Source organism: Phyllostomus discolor, chromosome 13, assembly GCF_004126475.2.
Source record: "Phyllostomus discolor isolate MPI-MPIP mPhyDis1 chromosome 13, mPhyDis1.pri.v3, whole genome shotgun sequence".
Taxonomy (NCBI): Eukaryota; Metazoa; Chordata; class Mammalia; order Chiroptera; family Phyllostomidae; genus Phyllostomus; species Phyllostomus discolor.
In genome coordinates this window covers 35,708,429-35,730,653 of record NC_040915.2, presented here as the reverse complement: position 1 = coordinate 35,730,653, position 22,225 = coordinate 35,708,429, and the positions used below count along the sequence as shown (strand labels likewise).

Sequence of the window (22,225 nt, the reverse complement as noted above, 5' to 3'; positions counted from 1 at the left end):
GCTTGCCTCCGGGGTTGTTCTCTGGGACTGGGGGTGGGGGAGGGCAGGGCACGCTTACCCACGCCGGCCGGACGGGAGAGGGCGCGCTGGCGTCGGAGCCCGGGCGTGCCTCCCGGGTCATCCCGCAGGTCCGGCCTTGCGGTTTCTGTCCTGAAGGAAGTTATGCCTGGCTGTGTGGGCACTTTCTCTCTCCAGACGTTTAGTACAGTGCTCGGTTAACCACAGACATTTGACTACTAGGAGTTCTCACGTATTATCACACTGAATCCTTTCAACAACCCCCGAAGACTGTGTTGTTCCCATTTTATAGACGAGGAAACGGAAGCTCAAGTCAGTTTTGTTGAGAGCAAGGTCGGGAACCGCCTGACTAGCAGAAGGGTTTTTTTATCGAGTCACTGGGGAAATTCACTTTTTCGACTTCTGGGAGCATAGCAAAAGCTCTTTGCCATGATTTCTTCAATGAGTATTAGTTTTGCCCGTGCAGCAGAGAGAACCCTGTTTTTTCAGCGAATTCCACCTATTTCACTCCCTTTTCGAGGCCTGCAGGAAGAGCACACCCTTCAGCATCCCGCCTGGCCCCTGAGGACTGATTGTGCGACTGGGCCCTGACCAATGAGGGGAGTGCGTGGGAACTGTGTTCTGAGATAAGGCCGTTAACCTCGGGGGAGCCTCCCCTCTGGCCCAGCAACACTGTAGACCGTGAGCTCCAGGGGGCCTGTGCTGGACTTCACAGGAACTAGACGTGGGTACTAAGGTGTATGTGCATTTAGTAATGCGTCAGGTTGGCTAGGCTGAACCATGTTGCCCTGAATTCTCCTCGTCTCTGGCTTTGACTAGGATGGGCCGCACGACGGACTCCTGTGCAGGGATTTGGACGGTGGAAGTGAGTAGTCGCTTCCCAGCCCAAATACATCTTGTTGATGAGCTCACTCTCGCCCCGGGGCGGGAGGAGTGGCTGGGTCTGCAATGGCCCCACGTTCCCTCAGAGCCTGCTGCAGCATCTCCAGTTCCTGGGCCAGGTGTGGGCAGGTGTTCAGCTCTGGGACACAGGACTCCAGCCTCTGCAGGATGTCCACGGCACAAGGTCATGGGTGCCGAGAACTGACCGGGTTTTCCTTGTCCTCACGGACCCCAGTTCAGCTACGCTTGCTCTGCCCCGCCTCCTACACAGCTTCCCTTCTGAACAGCCTGCCCTGTGGACTTGAAGATCCACTGTGGCCTGGGGAGACAACAGCCTACAGACATTGTTAACTAGACCGGACAATTATATGACGTCAACTCCTCGTAAGAACTTCCTTCGTTCACTCGTAGTGGTTCTGCTTTTCTGATACGTGGGGACAATGTACCACAGTGCAGGGGTCCCCAACCTCCAGCCTCGGGCTGGTACTGGGCCCAGCCTGTTAGAGGCAGGGCTGCACAGCAGGAGGTGAACTTGAACTTAATGCACTCGAATCATCCTGAAACCATCCCCCCTCCCCTCAGTCCATGGAAAAACTGTCTTCCATGAAACCAGTCCCTGCTGCCGAAAGGGTTGGGGATTGCTGGTGTAGTGGATTCTCTTCTGATTGGTGCAATGACTCTTTAACATGCAAGTATCTTATTTCACCTGGTAAGTTTAGAAAGGGTGGGGGGAAATACAAATATTGATTTCCATACATGCTTGCCACTAAATGAATTCATGAATGTTTTTACTTCTGTGCTTTAAATATATTTTCCTTAAGATCACGGAACTAAAGATTTAATTCATTTAATAATCCATTATTGGCAAAGCCAATCCTATCAAACCAGTCAGTCAAATTAGACTGTCTGAAAGCCTAGCTTTGTTTTTTGGTCATAAATGTGTGAATATATAGTTTGTGATAACTTATTGTCTGGATTCTATAGAAAGGGAAGACAGGAGGCCTTGTTGCATGGATAAAATAGGGAGCTCCTATCTTCAATACTTATTTTAAAGAAGATTTTGTTTATTTTAGGGAGAGGTGAAGGGAGGGAGAAAGAGATGGAGAGAAACATCAGTGCGTGGTTGCCTTTCATGAGCCCCACCACCAGGGACCCGGCCTGCAACCCAGGCATGTGCCCTGACTGGGAATCGAACCAGCAACCCTTTGGTTTGCAGGCTGGCCCTCAATCCACTGAGCCACACCAGCCAGGGCTCTTCAATACTTTTTTTTTTTAGAAAAGATTGTTTATTTTAGAAGTAAAGGGAGGGAGAAAGAGAGAGAGAAACATTGGCCTGCAACCTAGGTATGTGTTGTGACTGAGAATTGAAACTTCGACCTTTTGGAGGCCAGTGCTCAATCCACTGAGCCACACCAGCCAGGGCTATACTACTTAAAAAAAAAAAAAAAAAAGATTTGATTTATTTTTGGAGAGAGGGGAAGGGAGGAAGAGAGGGAGAGAAACATCAATGTGTGGTTGCCCCCCATGCGCCCCCTACTGGGGACCTGATCTGCAACCCAAACATGTGCCCTGACTAGGAATCAAACCGGCCACCCCCTAGTTTGCAGGCCAGCACTCAGTCCACTGAGCCACACCAGCCAGGGCTATCTTCAGTACTTTTTACCAACACTCTCTTGTGGTTTCACAAGATTCTTCCTCAAAAGACTTGCATTCTTTGACTTAGCTGGAAATGAGTTAAGTCAAAATTTCACTGCACTATCCTTCTCTGTAATGTATCTCAATTCAGAAATCTCATCATCACAAGTGAAAATACATCATTTTAGCATGCCACAGGATGGGACTGGCAAGCAGGAAACTGCCTGCTGAGCCCCCTCCCCCCCGCCCCCAAACTCACCAGGGGAACCCCCTCAGGGCACCCCAGCCACCTGTGTGTATGTGCGTGTGTGGGCTGGCGCTCTGCAAACCACTGCTGCGGTGTGCCAGGAAGGCAAGAAGAAGAGAAGGCGTGCTCAGGCCAGGGAGAGAAGTCCCCTTGGTCAGCTGTCGGCCCTCTAGGCTGCTGTACTGACAAAGGGAACCACTGCGCCAGCTGGGGTGGGACCCTGAAATACTTCCAGGGTCCCACTCCAGTATTTCAAAGTGTGGAAAAGAAGGGTGGAACCCTGGCTGGGTGGCTCAGTTGGGTAGACTGTCGTCCCAATATGCCAAGGTTGCGGGTTCAATCCCTGGTCAGGGCATATACAAAAATCAACCCGTGAATGCATAAATAAAGTGGAGCAACAAATTGATGTCTCTCTTTTTCTCTTCCTCTAAAGTCAATCAATAAAAAAAAGAATCAACCAATGAATTTAAACAATTTAAAGAATTCTGACTTCTGAAACCTACTTGGACCTCACGGTTTTTGTTAAGGGGTTATAGACTTGTACCACTTTGTTGTAATTGTGTCTTGTAAACGCCAGTTCAAAGGTATCTGAAAAACGGGGGAAAGTGCGTCTCAAGGTCCTCTGTCTTTATGGCCAGATGCAGTCACAGGCTGGCATTAAGCCTGAAGCAGTAAAAAGACCTGCATTCCAGAGTCCGTGTTTGAGAAGGGGAGAGCCAATTGACACGCCGTGGCTCAGTCTGCTTCTCACGGAGCTCCGGTGAGACTTCTTTCCCACGTGACTCGGTGACTTCCACGCTCAGCTCCTGGAATTTGACCCAGTAACACTAGTATTCTTCCCCTGACGGAGGGAGATGGCTTTAATAAAAGGAAAGAAACCCGGAGTTATCTCCACCACAGTTCCAATGCCCAGGGCTGCGAATTCAAGTGTCTACGAGGGTTGGGCACGCAGTTTGAACGAGTGAAGCACGCAGACAAAGACGACAGGGAGGCATGGTGACGGCGGAAATCAAGAGGACACGCTTTGGAAGGCTGCTCCTTGACTCCCGCATACTGTTGCCCTGCGGATCCCATACAGTCAGAGAGTTTAATTTTTTTGAGAGAAGCACGAAATGCAGAGGTTAAAATGTGAGGCTGTCAAATTTTCAAAGCAATAAAAAAGATGGTGTGATAAACATACATGTTGAGTAGCCTATTCAGCTTGTGAGTCCTACCCTTCCCCTATGGGCTAGGTCCTGGGGCCCATGCCAAGCCTTGGGAGTCTCTCCTGGCTGTTCCACAGGTGTCCCCAATGCACCATGACTCTATCCATCACCTCATACAGTCCTTTCCCACACGGCTTCTGGGCTTGGGCCACATAAGGTGCTTTGGCCAATGGGACGTTGGCAGAGGCTTCACGAGCACTTGTTCATCGGGGCCATGTCCTCTCGGCAGCTGGTTATCCTGCAGGAGCTCAACTGATGATAAGCCACGGGGAAAGGGAGGCCCTGGAGGCTGTTTTGATGAGCTCCCAGTTGATGGCAGTCCCGTGAGTAATCTCAGCGTGCACTGTGTGGGCTCAGCTGAATCCAGTCAACCCACACTATTGTAAAAAATAATAATAATAAAACATTTTAAGCTACTAAGTCGTGGGGGTGTTATTCTAACCCATTTGTTTTACTAATGGATGTCCCACGGCACAGGGAGGAGAAGGGGCTGATGAAATTCAGAGAGCAAGTCAGTGGCAATAACTTTCCAATCCTGTGCACTGTCTTCCTATTGCTTTTCTTCCAATTCCCTTGTTGGAAAGCACAAGATAAGGACTACGAAACTTCAGACGCTAGCTGCAAGGAACTTGCATGGTGTCCTGCATGTGTACAAAATACTGTAATAACCTGGACCCTAGAAATGGGAAGATTTCTAGCTCATCTAGTCCCCTCACTTTACAGGTGCAGAGAATGAAAAAATAAACCACAAAAGCATGTGAGGAAGGGAAAAGCATTCTCTGGCAATTGGAAGCTGACCTGGTGCATTGCAGGCAGGCCGTTACATTCCTACATGATAGCCTCTCCCTCTTAGCTTGGTCTTGTATTCTCCTGCTGAATATAATTTCACAGTACATAAACATCAGACAAGGGCATTCTGTAACCAAGATAGATCAAGACAAAACAAGACCATTCCTTAATTCCCTCTGAGCAGCACATAAAACAATGTTTAAACCACAAAAAAATGACCAGACGTCCCTGATTCTTGCTAATATGAGGGGCTGCTACTTTTTTGATTCCTCACCCGAGGACATTTTTTAAGTTGTTTTGGGAGAGAGAGAAGCATCAGTTGGTTGCATCCTGTGCACCTCTGGACTGGGGAACGAACTAACGACCCAGGCATGCTCCCTGACCGGGAATCAAACCTGCAACCCTTCAGTTACGGGAGCACACGCCAATCGACTGAGCCACACCGGCCAGGGCAGGGCTACTACTTCTTTGCCAACAGCTTGCCCTCAGCCTACTACTCCTCCCTTCCGGGTAAGATTTACTGAGATACTCAGTCATAGAATTCCCCAATTCCTGGCACCATCTACCGTAATCCAGGTACAGCCCTACTTCCTCCAACCCTTTCCCAAGTCACCTAACAACCCTCACTGAAATGCCCCACGGCTCCCCGTGATGCGCCTTCTTCCTTCCAGTAACCAGTAATAATAAACCCAACTTGTTCATCTGTTACAGTGTCCCTGATGGTCTTTGATTTGAAGGCACTGACCGGCCCACCAGGTTCATGAGGAGCCTTCAGGCGTCCGCCGTGTTCTTTCTTAGCACCTGTCACTCTTGGTTCATGTTCCCCTCCCGCACCCCCGACTAGAATTAAGCTCCACGAGGACAGAGGCCTTTTGTGTGATGTTCAGAGCTGATCCCCAGTGCTCGGCAGGAGCTGGAAGGTCATACTTTCGGAGCGAATAAATGAGTAAGAGGGGCTCAATATACGCAGGTTCCCTTGCATTTCTCGGCTCCTTCCAGTTCGTGGTGCATACACACAGCGCCACTCCATAAACCTCTTCTCCAGCTAAATCTCCAAACACCTCGCTGGGATGCCGGAGAGGGATACCCTGACGGACTCTCTTCCCCTGCCCGAGCTTCTCTCGCGCGCCGGCCCTCTCCCACACCCGAGCCCCAAGAGCATCCCCTCCTAAAGCACCTAGAACCCACCTGTCTCCAACTTGGGTCCCTACTACCAGGCCCCCGTAGACCAGCCGAGCCGCTACCTAGGCGTCTAATGGGCACTGCAGGCACCGACCGCGCATGTGCGGAAATCGGTCGCACACGCAGGATCTCTGACAAGTGAAGAGTTGCCTCTGAGTTTCCCTTCCTGTCTGAGTCGACTCGGGCTGCCGGGAAGTCGGGCGAAAGTGGCGGAAAGAGAAACCGAGCGCAGGGTTTTCTGGGAAATGTAGTTCCGGAACTCTCGAGGCTCCGCCTGGAGGGAGCCCTTACTGCTTTAGGTCTGCACGTCCCGCATTCTCTCTCCAGTGCTACCCTCGGCTCAGAATTCAGCTTCGGGCTGCCAGGAGGGAATGGCCCGGCGCCGGCTTCTCGCTCCCACAAGGCTCTGCGGAGCCCGCGGCGCCTGCTGGGAGCTGTAGTCCTCGCTCTGCGTACTGCGTTCGCGGAGGACGAGGGCGGAGCTGCCGGCGGCCCGGGCGGGCTGGCAGCTAGAGTGGGTGCGAGTACCGCCTCCGCCTCTGCCGCCTCCGCCGTCGCCTCCTCCGCCCGGGCGGTTCGCTGCTGCGCCGGGAGAGCGAGGCGGGGCCGCCGGGGCCGCCATGGAGCCCGACTCGGTGATTGAGGACAAGACCATCGAGCTCATGGTGAGTGCGGCCCGCTGGACCGTCTGTTCTTCTGTCCGTCGGGCCCCGGGCGGGCCTGCCCACCTCAGCGTCCGGCGCGAGGCCGGCCCTTGGCCCTTCCCCGCCGCCTCGGCCCGGGCTTGGGCCCCCCGCCTTCCCTGGCCTGGGGCCCGGCGCGGTTTCTTCGGATCCCCAGAGATCTCAGGCCGGAGCTGGCCCGGCCCCCTGCTGCCCCTCGGTTCTCCCTCCCCCTGTCCTGTCTCCGGGCCCATCTCTCGAACGACCCTCGCTCGCTAACGCTGTGGCCTGAGCGCACACTCGCTCTGGCGTCTCATCCTCCTCTTAGAAGTGGATTTCTTTCTTTATTTTCCTCCTCTGTTTCTTCGGCCCAGGCCTGCACCGCTCTTGCAAGCCCCACTCAGGCCGAGTGAGACGGTGGTGGGAGGGGGTCGGGGGGAGATCGGTCCGGGCCTCGGGCCTCCGCGTCCCAGTGGGGGTCTCAGCACCCTCTCCCCAACAATCTAGGGCTGTGTAGATGCCGGGAGAAGCCCTACCAGGGGTGGAGGTGGAAGCTCTGGGGTTGGAGGCTGTGACGGATTAGGGGCCTCTTTCCCGGACCCCAGTGATGTCCAGCTTCTGGGACAAAGGGTTTCCTACTGGGCCGGGAGGGATGTTCGCATAGCAAGGCCCCAGGTCCTCTGGATTCCATCTCCCAGGAAAGGGCAACCGTAACTTCACGTTTTCCAGAGCTGCTTTGGGAAATTGGGGAGGAGGGGGGGAGGGGTTGTCCTCATGACTGCCGCCAGTTCTTTCTTCTCAAAAAGAGAAATAATAATGAAATAAAGGAAAGAAACGGGAAAGGGGAATCCTGAGCCCCTGGGGAAGCGGTCACTCTTGGGGTGGAGACCACTGGCAGCCAGGCCAGACGCCCTCGCCCCCGCAGACACCCCCAGCCCCTTGCCCCCTTAGGTCGTGGAGCCAGCAGGGGTTTTCAGAAACAGGTCCATGAGAGATTGGCTTAGTAGGATTTGCTAATTGGGGGATGATTGGGTGGGAGAAAGAAAATACGGCAGATCTATTACCTGCCCGTTTGAGCGTTAGGGAAATCGGACTGGGCTGTGGAGGAAGTCATTGCCTCGGCAAATGGACAAGCCCAGGGTTTCTTCCTGTGGAAACCTCGACAGTTTCTTTGTATCTCCCCTAACAAGGTAACAACTTGCCCCCAGGATCCAGAGGAAAGGTGAACGAATCTACTTCACCCAGCAAAATGTTTCCCTAGCCAGGTTTTCTCCAGTGTGAAAATGCTTATTGAGTCAGTGATTCCACTGGGTAGGGTCGGTGACATCAGAGCCACTTCCCCCATTTAATGCTATAAATAATAAATGGTGACACTGAAAGTCTGTTGGATGGCCGCATGGCTTCTGTGGATGATGGTATCTGGGGAGTTGAGATACATGTTTTAAAAATGGAAGTACAGTGGCTTAAATAGGGAGGCACGTTCTTATTTGCTGTCCTTCGCATAATCCACAGAACTACATTTCTCCAGCATTCTTGAGAACTGTAAAAAAAAAAAAACTCTAGTAGTTTCAGATTTGTGTGTGTGTGTGTGCACGTGTGGTTGCTTTCTAAGGGATACTGTCACATGTGGGTTTTTATTTCATTTTCATTTATTAAGTAATTTTTTTCTCCCTAATTTATCAAGCCTTTGACATTCTGCAGTTTTGGTAGGTTATTTTGGTAAAACATCTTAATTAGAATTACAAATGCAGTACCTATTCTTATGGATGTACTTACAGTACATGTACTTAAAACAGGAGTACTTCAAAATTGAAAAATTGTATCTTGGTGCCTCTTTGACACTGGCTGTTTTGTGCCCCTCTCATATTCATTTAAAAAATAACTAAATATTTTCAAAAGAATTAGAAGAAATACAGTGTAATCCATTAGGTGTGGGTGTATGGTTAAAAAAAATCTTTCGCCTAAATTTACTGGCTTTCTATCTTTATAACCTAAAAATGTTTTGATTTTACATGATTGTATTTGTCTATGATCAGAAAAGATATTTCAGCCTTTTAAGGACATTATAAATTGGACACTTAGGAAATTTAACAAAGAGTTTAGTAGTTGTTTAGATCAATTTTAAAGTGGCTTTTTATGTATGGATTTTGATACTCCCTCAAAAGGATCTCTGTTAAGGCTCTCAGGCAACCCTTTTCATAAACATATATGTATTTATTTTAGTGTAGTAGATAGCACAAATACTTAACAACCGATTTAGTAAATCCAGGATCAGATGTAGGAATGATAAAGCCTTAAAATCTAATTGCATGTGGTTTCCTTGTATTCACTGTATTTTCATTACAGTGTGCAGAAGTAGGTTAAAAACAATTTTTACAGCCCTGGCTGAGTCGCTCAGTTGATTAGAGCTTTGTCGAGATACACCAAGGTTGCGGGTTTGATCCCCGGTCAGGGCACATACAAGAATCAACCAATGACTGTGTAAATCAAGTTGGAACAATAAAAATCCATGTTTCTCTCCCTCTCTAACAATCAATGCATTAAAAATAAGATTTTACATTGGTTTCAAAACAAACACGATGGAAGGAGCGGAAGGGGTTAAAACGGATGGTGTTTTGAAAGCCTAAAGCATGGAATATTTTTAGATGTTTATGAGTCAGATTCAGTGCTCAAATATTTGTGATGCGCGGCCTGCACCAGCGCCGAGCCTCTCGGTCAGCGGGGTAACGGGCGCTCGGTGCTGCAGAGCGGGCTGTGCTAGAGAGGGGGAACAGACAGGTCTGGGGTGTCTCCAGTCTCTTCCTCTTCGTTCTGTTCCTTTCTTTCATTTTGATTCTCTCTCCTTTTTCTTTTTTTTTTTTTTTTGTGCTTTTTTTAGTTGACTAGGAAATAAAGCTGGTGGCAGAGCAATGACAACTCCCAGAATAAAACCCTGTTGTGATCCTTCCTCCTGCCCGAGGCTGGGTCCACAAAGAGCGCTTCTCCACCAGAGCGGCCTCCTTGGATTCAGCCTTGAGCGAGGACTAGATACTTTCGATTGAGATCATTGTACTTGCAATGGCTGATGGTAAATAATTTAACCACCAAATGACTTTTATGGCCTTATATTGGCCCAATATAGACCTTGTTTGTGGGACTGTTTTTCCAAACTTCTGCCTTTGGCAAACCAGCTTCATTATTATTAATGAGGTAGAAAAGTAGTAACCAATTTTAGCTGTACCAAGTTCACCAGGCTGTGTCTGGTGCACTTCACCGGAAGGCGAGAAAACCGTGCATTGTGTATCACATGATGTTTATTAATGCTCGCATTAGGATATGGGGCCCTCATTACTGGAAAGCACTCAGGGAGCTGCTAATTGGGACGGGAAGGTGGGTAATCTTCTAATAGAAGGTGGCAGAAGTTGGTGTTGAAAGCCTAGGAAAGGTAATCCTACCTCCTCTGGGGGGGGGGGTGCGTGAACTCATCCTCCCCCCCACCTTTTCAAAACTAATGGGCAGTTGGTGCTCTATTGTTATCCGTTGAATGGCTCCCCTCTTTGCTAAGTGACCTTAAGTGAGCCATTTCCCTTCTGTGTTATGCCTGAGTGGCTGTCTTGCTTGTTAAATGCAGTCATGTAGGTCAAGTATATCGGACCCTATTAAGAACGTGTGGTTATCGATGCTGTTTTCAGAGCTATTGGAGAAAGGCAGGCCACAAAGCCACGGAGATGAAAGAAACAAGTGGAGATATTGGGAAAAACATTTTTTCTTTGTTTGGATACCCGCCCCCTTCCTATCACTGGCTTCTAAAGTGGAGCAGGTGGGATTGTCGAGTGACTGCTTTACGGAGTTGGGTGTCGCTGTCACTTAGCCTCATCCAGGTCCGGCCCTGTGCTGATTCACCTCGTGCAGGTTAAATAGAGACAGGGTTAGGTAGGGTCCAAGTGAGTGAACGGTGTGCGCATGTACAGAGCTCACTGACGTGCCTCGAGAGGCTGTGGCTGAAACGCCGCAGTTTCGGCCCCTGGGTTTGCAGTGGGTTGGATGCGCTCTCGCATCTGGCGGGGAGAACGCGACCCTGCACGCCAGTCTCGGCGCTCTCGGCCCCCACTGCTGTGCCTGGAAGGCGGAGAGTCGGCCCAGGACCCCGTCACCCAGGCGCACAGAGCAGCACGTGTGTCCGTCCCTCCGAGCCACAGAGGCTCACTCCTCCGTGCTGGGAGGGGCCTGGGGTCCTGCATGTCACTCGGTGACGGTGACGGTGACGGGCACACTTCTAAGGGAAACAAAGCATTTCAAGTCCTCGAACTCCAATTGCAGCCTCCCTTCTGGCTTTGCTTCCCACGTTTCCCACTTACCATGTGTCCCAGCCAAAGCTTGGAGGACCTGCTTCTCCCGATTCAGATCACGCTGCTGCTTCCGCAAGCACCGACCAACATGAACTGACCTAAGCCCACATATTGAAGGCTAATCATATTTTCCGGAAGGACCTAATATAATAGTCGGCTCTCTGGCTAAATTAGCTTAGGTCAGGTCTCGGCAATTCTCTCTTTTAGCTACGCTGACAAAGTCCTGTTCCCTCAGACCAGTTCAGGTGCCCCTTCTTGATGTGGGTGTATGTTAGGGTGGCAGGCACCGCTGGGGTTTTGTGTCTGCAGCAGCGCCTCCGTGGTCATCACTGTCAAATGAAGGGAACGGGTTCTGCACTGGGTGTTTGTCTCGTGGCCCTCCACAGGCTCCGGGCTAGCATCCAGTTTCCGGCCTGTGTCCCCTGCCGAATGAGAGACTCCTCACAGCGCCTTCTTGTAGCAGGTGTTTGGTAAATGTTGTGCTGGATTTTTGGTTGATTGTTTATATGCATTATTGCCGTCTGCTTGTGTCTCAGCCCTTGTTTCTGGAAATGCCCGCGTGTATCACTAATTCTCGTAGTAATCCGTTCCCGACTCCTACGGGGCTTACACTTCCCCGTTTCTCGAAAGCCTTCTGGTCACGTCTGAGCTTCCCTTCCAGAGGCTGCATCCGACTGTCCTTTGAATCAGTCCTTCCTAAAGCTTAGCACGTAGGTGTGTACTAGATATTAACTGATTTACATTAACATTAGGGGTTTTTTCCCATGTTGTGAAACTGTTTGAAGATTTCCTTTGGACAGCCTCACGACAAGGGTGGATGTGGAGAGAGGAGAAGAGACCGGTAAGGGGGAAGGGGAGGCCGGCGTGTGGACAGAGCTTGACTCACGTGCAGGCTGACTTCTGTACATCCCAGGGCGCGGTGGACCGCGAAGCACTGAGGAAACCCACGCTCCTTTTGTAGCTGTTGATGTGAACCGGCCACACAGGCGATAAGTCCTAAGGATCCTGTGGCCTTTCAGCAGCGTGACCTAGCAGAAAGGGCAAGGGCCTCAGAGTGAAACACCGGATTTGTCTCACAGCGTTGTCACTTGCCAGCTGTGTGGACTTAAGGAAGTTGGCCTTCTGATTTTCTTATCTGTAAAGATAAGAAGATGTAGTCACCGCTGCGCGCTGTTGGGAGGATTACGGGTTGCCTGAGCGATGCCTGCGAGGCGAGGCGCCTGCCCGCGGACTAACTTTCCCCGTGCAGAGGCTGCATCCAGAGGTCCCTGAGTTCAGGGACCGCGCTTGTACAGAGAGCACAGTGGAGACAGATGGTGTGAAGAGGGTTTAATCCCCGCCCCCCCCCCCCCCCCCCAGCTGTGTGTGTATTTATTTATGAAGCTTTACAGAGGCCTAAAGTTCAGTTGCTTTTAGGCATACATGTATTCAGGGATCTTTCGGGAAACTGACAAAGTTCTACAGCGTTGTCTTGGAAATCTGGGAAGTGCAGTTAAAATGACTAGGAACTGCCAGTTAGGTAGACATCCCTGGACTGGGCTCTGACCAGAGAGAACCCTCCCAGCCCTGTCTGAGGTTTCCCAGTGGAAGGAGATGGGTGATCAGTTGTATTAACACCGAGCATTGTGATTTGTGTTTGATCGGCTTAGCATTTTTGACTTCTTGTTCTTTTAGCAAAGCTGATGACTTTGACCTTTAACAGGCTGAGCGGTGAGCACAGCACAAGATTCCCTCCCGAGCCGTATTTGGGTTGTTCACGGAAGGGTTGACAAAGGGGAGAACCTGCTGATCAAGAGGCAGCTCGCCACCCTCGGTTAGTTTCTGCTGGTGGCAGTTGCCCAACAGGAAGTTTGTCTGTGTAGGCAAACGAGAGGCGAACCAGGAAGACCTGCCGCTCCAGCGGGGTATCTCCCGCTGGCCCTTACGTTGTCTCAGTGAACTTCAAAGATTACAGAGTTCTGCGTGTGATGTCAGCAGGAAGCATTTTTAGGAAATTCCCTCTCAGGGTTAGTTAACCAGGAGGAGGACTTCACCGGGTGCAAGGCCGTGAAGTAGCAACAGGGGAACATGAACTTGTAACATGAAGAAAAGTCCCTGTAAGGAGAGAGGTGTGCACGCATCAGTGTCATGAGGCATCTGGGAAACCGTCCCCTGGTGGCGAGCTGCTGATCCGCAGAAGGAGGAGAAAAACTACGTGAGAGCCCTACTCCTGAGAAAAAGGGAACTGGAGTACTTTTTCATCTCTTATTTAAGAGTTACATTGAGAACGCTGAACCACTTGTGAGAACTAATAATCAAACTTATTTCGGTTCTGCGAAATGATCGCTTGGGAGATTTCCAAAGAGAGGGACCGAGGGCAGGAAGATTCTGGTCTTGACACTCCTGGGCTGGCGCAGGTTCATCTCTGCGTCTGTCCGTCTGTGCATCTGTGCGTCTCTAGCTCAAGGCCTTCCACCGGCCAGGCGTTCAGTCCATGTTAACGTGAAGGGCAGAGGGGGGAGTTGACTCAGTAATACAGGGACGAGGCCTGACAATTCAAGAGGTTCAGAAATGAGTTCGCCGGTCCGGTTGTCGAGGTTGTGGTTTGCTCTTTCGTTGCACCAGTAAGGTATGTTTTGAAAAACGGAGTATATTGCCTTAATTAGCTACTAGCCACAGCTCACCATAGCTGCTTTTATTAAAATGGGGCTCCCAGTTTATTCTTAGTCGCCAGAGTAATATCACTTAATAGGAAAAACGTGAGCACTAATAACTTTGCTTGGGATTTTCCTTGATTTGGGCATTGAGATATTTCCATCTGATTGTTCTGGGGAGGTTGGCCACTAACTGGTGTTTCATTCACTTGAGATGCTTTGCCTGCAGCTTGAAAAATCAGAGCATCTTTAGTCATTGCTTAGGATGTATTAACATATCTTGGAATTTAAAAATCCCTGTGTTTCAGCCAGACCTGAGGTTGTCTGTCAGAGACACACTCTTTGCTTGTAAACACGGAGCCTAGTTGGGGAACATTGTACTGTGCTCTGTTGTAACGCTAATTGTGTAGGCCGTAGATTTCCATGGCATTTCGTCAATGAAATGCTTTTTAAATGGGGAGGAGTAGGGAGGCAGCTGTTTGCGGATGGCTCCTCCGGTCCAGTTGTGTTTTAGTTCAGCGAGGCTGAAGTCCTGAATCTTCTGTGTTTCCTTTTCTGTTCCCCGTTCACGTGGATGGACTTGGGGCCTTTGAGAGCAGAGCCTGGTTCCCTCTGCCCCTGGAATCCTGGCCCCTTCGGATCCGTGGACTTGGGTGCAGCTGTGCTCTGTGTCAAGGGCTGGGGCTGTACCACCTAGTAGGTGGGGGACTCTGGCAAGTTCTTTCTTCTCATCACTTGAGAATTAAATGAGTAATGACTGGAAAGGGCCTGGCCCATGAGTAGCCCTTCGGTCCAGGGAGGCATTGTAATTACTTTTTAATTGCTGTAGGAGTATTTTTGCAATGGCATGGCAGTTGAGGAAGTAGAAAATTATGTGCAAGAAAGGTCACAGTCTTTGAAGTTTTTATCTGTGTCACTCTGTTGAATGCCCTTTTCTCTCTCCCCTACAGTTTGTTTGGAATTTCCAATCTAATAGAAAAGTTGGCACGGTAGTAAAAGAATTTTCATATAATGTGGGTTGGGCTTATGTTACTAAAGGTGTCATCCAGTAAATTATTTATTAGCGTGCTGTATTATTTTCCCTAGTTTACTCAATGACTGGCCATTGTGGGGATTGGCCTTTATTGGATCAAAAGTACATTCTTAAAAGTATGCTGTGCTTTCAAATGGCCGTACTTCAGCTGAGGGAAGGTTTGGGTGTGTTGCAAACCAAAAGATACCTTGTTGGGCACTTAAATAAATGCCTTTATCGGGAGGTATTGGAGCCCTCCCATCATCCTTGGTTTTGGCTGACAGTCTTTTTGTAACGGCGGAGGAGCTGTCTTAGGAAATGGCTAAGCAAGTTCGTTGTAGCTGAATGGTCCGGGACAATTTATGTGGATAATGGTGTAAGCTTTTAGCTGCTCTCATTTGGAAACTGCGTGTTATTTGTCATAGTGAATATTAATAATAGGGACGTAAGCCTTTGCCATCTAGAGTGTCTTAGCCTCCTCTCCACGCAGAGGCGGGGCGCTGCTGGGCCCTCCAGGCGTGCTGGGGGCCGCAGCGCTCTTTCTGCGCCTCAGATCCACCGCTCCGCCGACCCTGCCTTCCGCTTCTCGGTGGCTGAACTTTGCCGCTGGTGCCACGGTGGGTGTATGGATTGCTTTCTGTCTTTCAACAGTTACCGAAGTGCATGTTTGGGATTTTGTGGAAGAAAGCTGGATTCAGTAAACGGAAAGCATCTGGGAAGCTGCTTGGCCGCCGTCTCGTCTCAGACTAGTCTGAGCGGGAGTCCCCCATTCGTTCGGGATTGGTGGATCTGGAGCGCAGAGTGTTTCCCAGGTAAGCCCCTGCCTGTCTTGTTTAATTTTGTGGAAGCCCGCTTTCCGGAGGAAACTTCAAGTTGTTTGGCTTCAGCGTCCTGCGTGGGTGTGGGCCACTGCAGGTCCCGGGTCGTGGCGGAAGTGCTCGCAGACACTCGGCTGCAGTGTGAGAAGTGCAGTTACTTTCATTAAAGGCTTGAATGGTTTATGGTAATAGCCCAGCGGGGAGCTTGGTTTGGGGAATAGCTTGTAAAGTAGGGAAAACAAATGATAATTTTGAGGTATTAGCTCACGATTTATAGTTAATACCTCCTCAAAGTAGGTTTTGCAGTTCCCATTTAAAGGAAGGTCTTCTTAAAAACAGCTGTTCATTGAGCACCTGCTAAGTGCCAGGCACTTGGTTCTGCACACATGCCTCCTGCTCAGCTGGCGCGTGCTGCGCCCGCTTCTGCAGACAGTGCCGGGAAGCTCGGAAGCGCACGGCAGGGAAACGGCAGAGCCAGGCTTTAAGCTCGGGACTGTGTGCGTACATCAGCTCCTGGGCGTTCAGCACGGCCTTCCCGCGAGAGCACGGTGCGGTGCGCTGCGGCAGGTTTCTCGGAGAGCGCGTGGCAGATGGCGGGGTGGCGGGTGTTTGCCTTGTGTCTGGTGCGCGCCCGACTTCGTGGGGAAATTGGGAGGTCTGCAGACAGGCCATTGAGCAGACACACAGGTAACTTCGGGAGAGTGAGCGAAGCAGGGAGTTTAAAGGTCCAAACGTGTTCTATGCGGGGAAGTGTCGCCTGGTCTAGTTAACTCAAACTTGTGTTCTTTCAGTTCCTCCTGAGTTTTTATTGGTTATTTAAATAGCTCAGTGGCTTATTATGCAGACTTCTTTTGACCTCTGGGTTGTTAGCCTTGCAAGCAGGTCTTTGTCAGGCAACTCTCTTGCAAATGTGCCTTTACTTTGGTATTTAATATTTTCTCCAGATTACCCATTCCCTGTAATGTTTAAAAAGTTCTTTTTTGCCCTGGCTGCTGTGGCTCAGTGGATTGAGTGAGTGCCAGCCTGCGAACCAAAGGGTCGCCCGTTCGATTCCCAGTCAGGGTGCATGCCTGGGCTGCAGGCCAGGTCCTCGGTAGGGGGCACGTGAGAGGCAACCACACACTGATGTTTCTCCCTCTCTTTCTTCCTCCCTTCTCCATCACTAAAAATAAATAAATCTTTTAAAATAAAGTAAGTTCTTTTTATCATAGACGGATACTTTGACTTTGTGATCCTTTTAGTTTAATTCCTTTCTGTTTGCTGCTAACGCTCCTAGGTGAGCATTTTCAGCGCGTGTCGTCGGGAGAGCTGGCGGGAGAGCTGGCGGGACGGCGGTGGGGCGAGAGATAACAGCAGTTACTGCTTCCTGGGCCCGACTCCGTACTGAGCACAGCTCTGGACACTCTCCATGTCCAAACGCGTTTTCACAGCTGCCCAGTGAGGTGGGGAGGGAGGCTCCGTTATTTCTACTTACTGACGAGGAAACGGAAGCACGGAGTAGCTAAAGGACCTGTTCGAGGTCACGCATCTAGTAAGAGACAGGGACGAGATGTGTTTCCAGGCAATCTGGCCTCAGAGAAGGTGCTTCTAGCCTCTGTGCTACATGCCGCTTCTCGCTGAGAGTGTCACCCGTGACAAAAGGAGGGCCACAGACCCTGCAGGCCAGACGCGCGTTCCGACTTGGAGAAGTCACCGCACAGACAAAGGAAACAGCCATTGTTCGGCGTCTCTCCCCTTCCGTGGAAACAGTCTAGCTCTCAGGTCCCGCGAGCCGCCCAGGGCCGCCTGTCGGCTGGTTCCCCAAGGGGACTCGCCGTAGGGTTGCCGAAGGCCGTCTTCCGGGGCGCGGGGGCCAGCAGAACTTGCCGTGCCCACGGGCAGGCTCCGTGTCTGTGCGGCCCCGCGTGGTAGCTGCTAGCCAGCCACGTCTGGCTATTTGGAACTGTGTTTCTCTAAGTGAGGCGCTAAATTTTTAATTTTAATTTACATCCAAATAGCCACGGATACAGCTTCAGAACTTACCTTTCTCCTGGGTCTGGTCCTTGGTTTAACACCCCCAGAAAGCTGACCTGGGCAGCGTGCTCCAGGCACCTCGTATCCCAGGGTTTGGCCTCCATTAACCGTCTGTGCAAGACTGGTGTGTACAGCCAGAGTCCCAGTTTATTATTTCATAATACATGCTTGTTGTCATGGGTAATGCAAACTTTTCTGATAAGTACGTTTGCTTACTTGGTTCTGATTAATGTGCCAGCTTAATTTCTCGAGTAAGAAACCCGGGACTCAAGCCAGTTGACTGTGGAATATTCCCTTCACGCAGGTGGACTTGACCCACCAGGTCAGCTGGTTCGTCACCTTCGTCGGTGTGGGCCCAGCTAGGGCACTGAGGTGTTTGCTGGACAGGGACTACTTGGGGGTGCATGGCTCTTCCTGAGGACAGAACCCCTTCTTTTGGCCTCTGCTGGCTTTCACTTCCCAAATGCTTTTCCGATCAGGCACTTGTTTTTCGGACGTGCTGGTGAATTCAGGTTGAGTGTGCTCCTCCAGGTCTGGGAGGCTGCTCTCCGTCAGGTCACTTTGTCACCGCCGTGCTCCATTCTCTGTGCGTTTTTGACCCTAAGAGGGCAGTTGCAGCCATTTTCCTGGCTGCCCTGTGGCCTCTCTCTGTCGACACACACAGTCGCTTATTTAAGTTGGCCATGCAGTGTGGGTTAGAGTAGGAACACGCTCATGAAAAATACACCTGGTGATACAGCCTCTTTGCATTACATCAGGTTATTATTAAATGAACTTGTTTTCAGCTTACTATGTCATTACTTTGGGACTTGTTCTTGCTTCTTCTGTTTTTAAAATATTGGTAGAAAAATAATGTAACTAAATTTGTATTTGGCTGTTGACTTTTCAGGTGTGTGCAAGATGGATTGAAGAGACCGTGGCAGGGAGACCAGTTAGTTCAAGAGGTCGATGATGAAGGCAGACCAGGGCGTTGACAGTGGCCGTGGTGGGGGTGGGCACGCTTTAGCGGGACGTGGCGGTAGGATCCACAGGACTTGGGGGTCGTTTGTAGGGGCAGGGCACAGATGCAACGGAGAATGAATTTTAGATTTTGGCTTGGGCACCAGGAGGGATGCTTTTCTCTTTCTAGTGTGAAACACTAGAAGAGCAGATTGGCTGGGGTGGGGTGGGGGGTTGAGAAAGAATGAGTTCAGTTCATTAAGAGTTTGTCAGGGATCTGAGTTGCCTAATGGCTGAACCCTCTAAGAGGGGAAGTGTCTGGTAGGGGTATTGATCTGGAGCTCCCCAGAGAGAGCAGGGCTAGGAAGACTTGAGAGTGTTTATATAGCCTCCGTGGCAGCCGGCGCTACCGAGGGGTGGAAGGTGCTCGGTGTGCAGGGCGAGGACTCGGTGTGTCGGTGTGTGGGAATGCTGCAGCTGGGGTCATGTGACCTTGCAGATCCCATGTGATGCTGACAAAGAACTCACAGCTCTGTTTTTCCGTCTTGATCTGGGAATTCTGTTCAGCGGGTCCCCAGCCAGCAAGTTAGCCCATGATGCTTGGGTTGTGTTTTCTTCTCCGCTGTGGTGGTTTGTTTAATTAACGGAGGTACCATTTTTTGAAGTGTTTTTTTGTTTGTTTTTTTTTTGTTGTTAAAAAACTCCATGTTGTCATTATACATTCTTAGTTCTCATTTATGCAAATTCTCACTATACATTCTCATTTATGCAAATTCAATTCTATGCATCTGGTGACCAAAACCAGGGGAAAAGAACCTAAGCAGTGAAGGTTCAGCGTCACGTGTGAGACAGAAATGGAAACCTGCTCTCCTCTGGCCCAGTCTCGGTTCCTGAACGCTTCTCACCCAGCTATGACAGGCGTGAGTGCAGTGTTTTAAAGACTCACATTTGTAACATCACGCTAGGCCCAGGCGCAGGCCAGATGCCTCGCCCCTGGTCAGCTGGAGAAACGGCGCAGTGTCCGTGTGCTGGGGTGAAAGGGAGCCGTGTTGGAGTTACTGAGGTGGGGTGTCGGTCCTGAGTGGCACACGCTTAAGGGATTGCCAAGGCAGAGTTTTACCGTGTGCCACTTTACCCTGCGCACTGACTTCAGCCCCCAGGTCCCAGGCGAGCCGTGACTGCACTGTAATTAGGTTTTGGTGATAACAGCATGGAGGTGCGAAGAGTTCATTACAGCTACAGTCAGTCAATACTTAACGAAAAATAGTTTGAGTACATTGCATGTGCCCGTGGCACAGACTTCGTAAGGGGCCGAAAGAAGCACCAGAAGATGAAGTGTCCCGCTCCTTCTTTGTAGCTCCACCTGCTCAGCCTCGTAGTTCTGCACCTTGATTTTCCTAAAATGTCAAGTATGACACGATCATCTTTCATATCAGTTCCCAAAGAGCGCTCACTCGTGTTTCTGAGCAGATTTAAAGGCTGACACGATGCACCCGGATCCGTGCGTGCGCTGCGGCGTGCGACAGCAGCCTGGATGGGCACACGCACAGGCGTCGGTCGTTTCCGGTCTTGGCTGCTACGCGTAATTCCGTGAAGGATAGCTCAGGGTGTGCGTCGTGCCGCGTGGGGGGCGGTCCGGACAGACTCCTGGTGGACAGCACCCCCCACGTGGCCCTCCAGCGCCCTGCCGTGGCCCCTGCTCTCCGGGCCGCTGGAGAGTGCTCCCTGTCCCGACGCTCTCGGGGTGTTCTGTGCGGTGCGTTTTCAGCTGACTGCTTTAATTGGCCTTCTCTTTTATTCCCTGTAACTTTTTTAAAAATTTCACATACATTGAAGAGTTGGTGGGGGAAACCAGTACAACAAACCCTGTATACCCTCCACCCAGATTCAACAATTACTGACATTTTTGGCATCTTGGGATCATTTCTCTTCCCCCCACAGTCCCTCCCTCCCTCCTCTCCCCTCCCGTCTTTCTCCCCTTCTCCCTCCTTCCTTCCCTCCTTTTACTCCCGCCTTCCCTCCCTCTCTCTTCTTCCTCTTCTGCGTTTCTGTTTCCAAATAATACCCTTGTTTGTTGTCAGAAATTTGAAAGTAAGATGAAAACATGCTACTTCACCCTCTAGACATTCCAGCAGGTGTCTCCTGAGAATACGGGCAGCACGTTCCTTTCTCTCAAACCACAGTCGCAGGGCTGTGTGTGTGTGTGTGTGTGTGTGCGCACACATCTTCATACAACCACATGTTACACACAGCCATTTTTAAAACCCTTGTCTGAGGATATTTTTTCATTGATCCGAGAGAGAGAGACAGACATCAATCGGTTGCCTCCTGTATGAGCCCCTACTGGGGATCGAACCCACAACCCAGGCACATGCTCTGACTGGGGATCGAACCTATAAACCTTTTGGTGTACGGGACGACACTCCAACTGACTGAGCCACCCAGCCAGGGCTATAGTCATATATTTTTATACATATACCACAATACTATTTTATACAAAACCATAGTACTATTTTTATGCCTAAGAAAATGAACCTAATTCCATAATGTAATATTAAATTTTCAGGTAAATATAAATTTTCTTAATTGTCCCAAGAATGTCTTTTCTAGTAGTCCCCTTCCCCCTTGGAAAAAAGAAAAGAACCCAAAACACCAGGAACCAAACAGAACACACCCTTTGTATTTGGCTGTGTTTCTTTATTTTCTGTTTGTTTGGAACAGCCCCTCTGCCTTTCCCCCCTTCTCCTGGCGTTGGTTTCGGGGGCGGGCAGCCGAGTCCGCTGTCCCGTAGCAGGTGCAGCATGGTTTGTTCCCTCACCCTGCCCTTAACTCGCTTCTGTGACTCCTGTGCACCCCGCAAGCTGGGAGTTAGGTGAGAGGCCCGCCTGCAGCCAGGCGGACGTTTCGGCCAGGGTGCTGCCTCACGGGTGAAGTGTCCCTCGCGCTGAGTCAGCTGGGAGGCCCGTAATGACAGGTTTCTCACTCCCCATTAAAAAGGTACAGTTTCACCTGTGCAATGGCTCATTAGAAAGGAATGCCTGGGATGGTTTGGCACCTTGTAAATATGCTGTTCCAGTATGTGTGACCTTTCACCCAGTGGTTTCATCATCCCGACTCTGACATCAGTTATTACAATAGGAGTTACAAAATTGTGGTTCGTCATTCCGTCTACCATTTGTAGCTGGCATTCGCACGGCCTGACGCCCTTTCTCCTCCCTCCTGTTTGTGTCACCCCACTTCCCTAGATGTACAGGCACTGAGCGTGTCACCAGTCTTCTGTTACAGCCTTCACTGATGCTCAGGGTGTCCAGATGTGGCTAATGAGACCCCCGTCCGGGCGGCTCCTGCCTCCTTTTGACACGAGCCCATCAGTCTGTGTGTCTCTTGGCTTTTTACTTGCCCTTTGTGACAGGGATCAACTGTTTCTCCAAGAAGCTTTTTTCCATTCTAGTGGAGGATGGTATCTTAGAAACCAAAATGACCGAGATGGTCGCTGTTGGGTTGTCTGTCGTTGCTTCTCTAGGACCTGGTCAGCGGATAGGGCTGTGAAGTGCATCTGAAAAGAACCAGCAGTTCATGTCTGTTCTGAGTCAACTGTAACATCGCAGGGTATTTTTCTGAACTTGTTAGCCTTTTGGTTTTCCCTTGTTACCCCATGAACGATGGCTGGCAGGCGGCGGTGGGTACTGTCTTTCAGGAGGCACAGGTTCAGTAGTTCTTGGATTACTGGGGGGTAGCTTGTGTGAGGAGATGGAGGTAGATAAATTAAGAAAATAGATTATAGCCAAATCTTGGACTTTATCCTTTAGGTCGTAAGTTACAAACTAGTAGTCTGTGGATAGATAGAGCTCCACAAATATAT

General features: G+C 50.3%; 1 protein-coding gene across 5 annotated transcripts in view; it reads left to right on the top strand.

The window, feature by feature from the left end:
- The first annotated feature begins 6,410 nt into the window (after positions 1-6,410).
- FBXW11 (F-box and WD repeat domain containing 11) overlaps positions 6,411-22,225 on the top strand; it is a 97,296-nt gene continuing 81,481 nt past the window's right edge. For 3 of the 5 annotated variants that reach the window (XM_036014418.1, XM_028528567.2, XM_036014416.1), the window contains exon 1: positions 6,412-6,623. In XM_036014418.1, coding sequence (XP_035870311.1) covers positions 6,579-6,623 — 45 coding nt within the window. In that variant the 5' untranslated portion in view covers positions 6,412-6,578. Of the gene's footprint in view, positions 6,624-15,244; positions 15,406-22,225 lie in introns of all 5 variants that reach the window. The other 2 variants (XM_036014417.1, XM_028528566.2) reach the window with 2 other exon arrangements.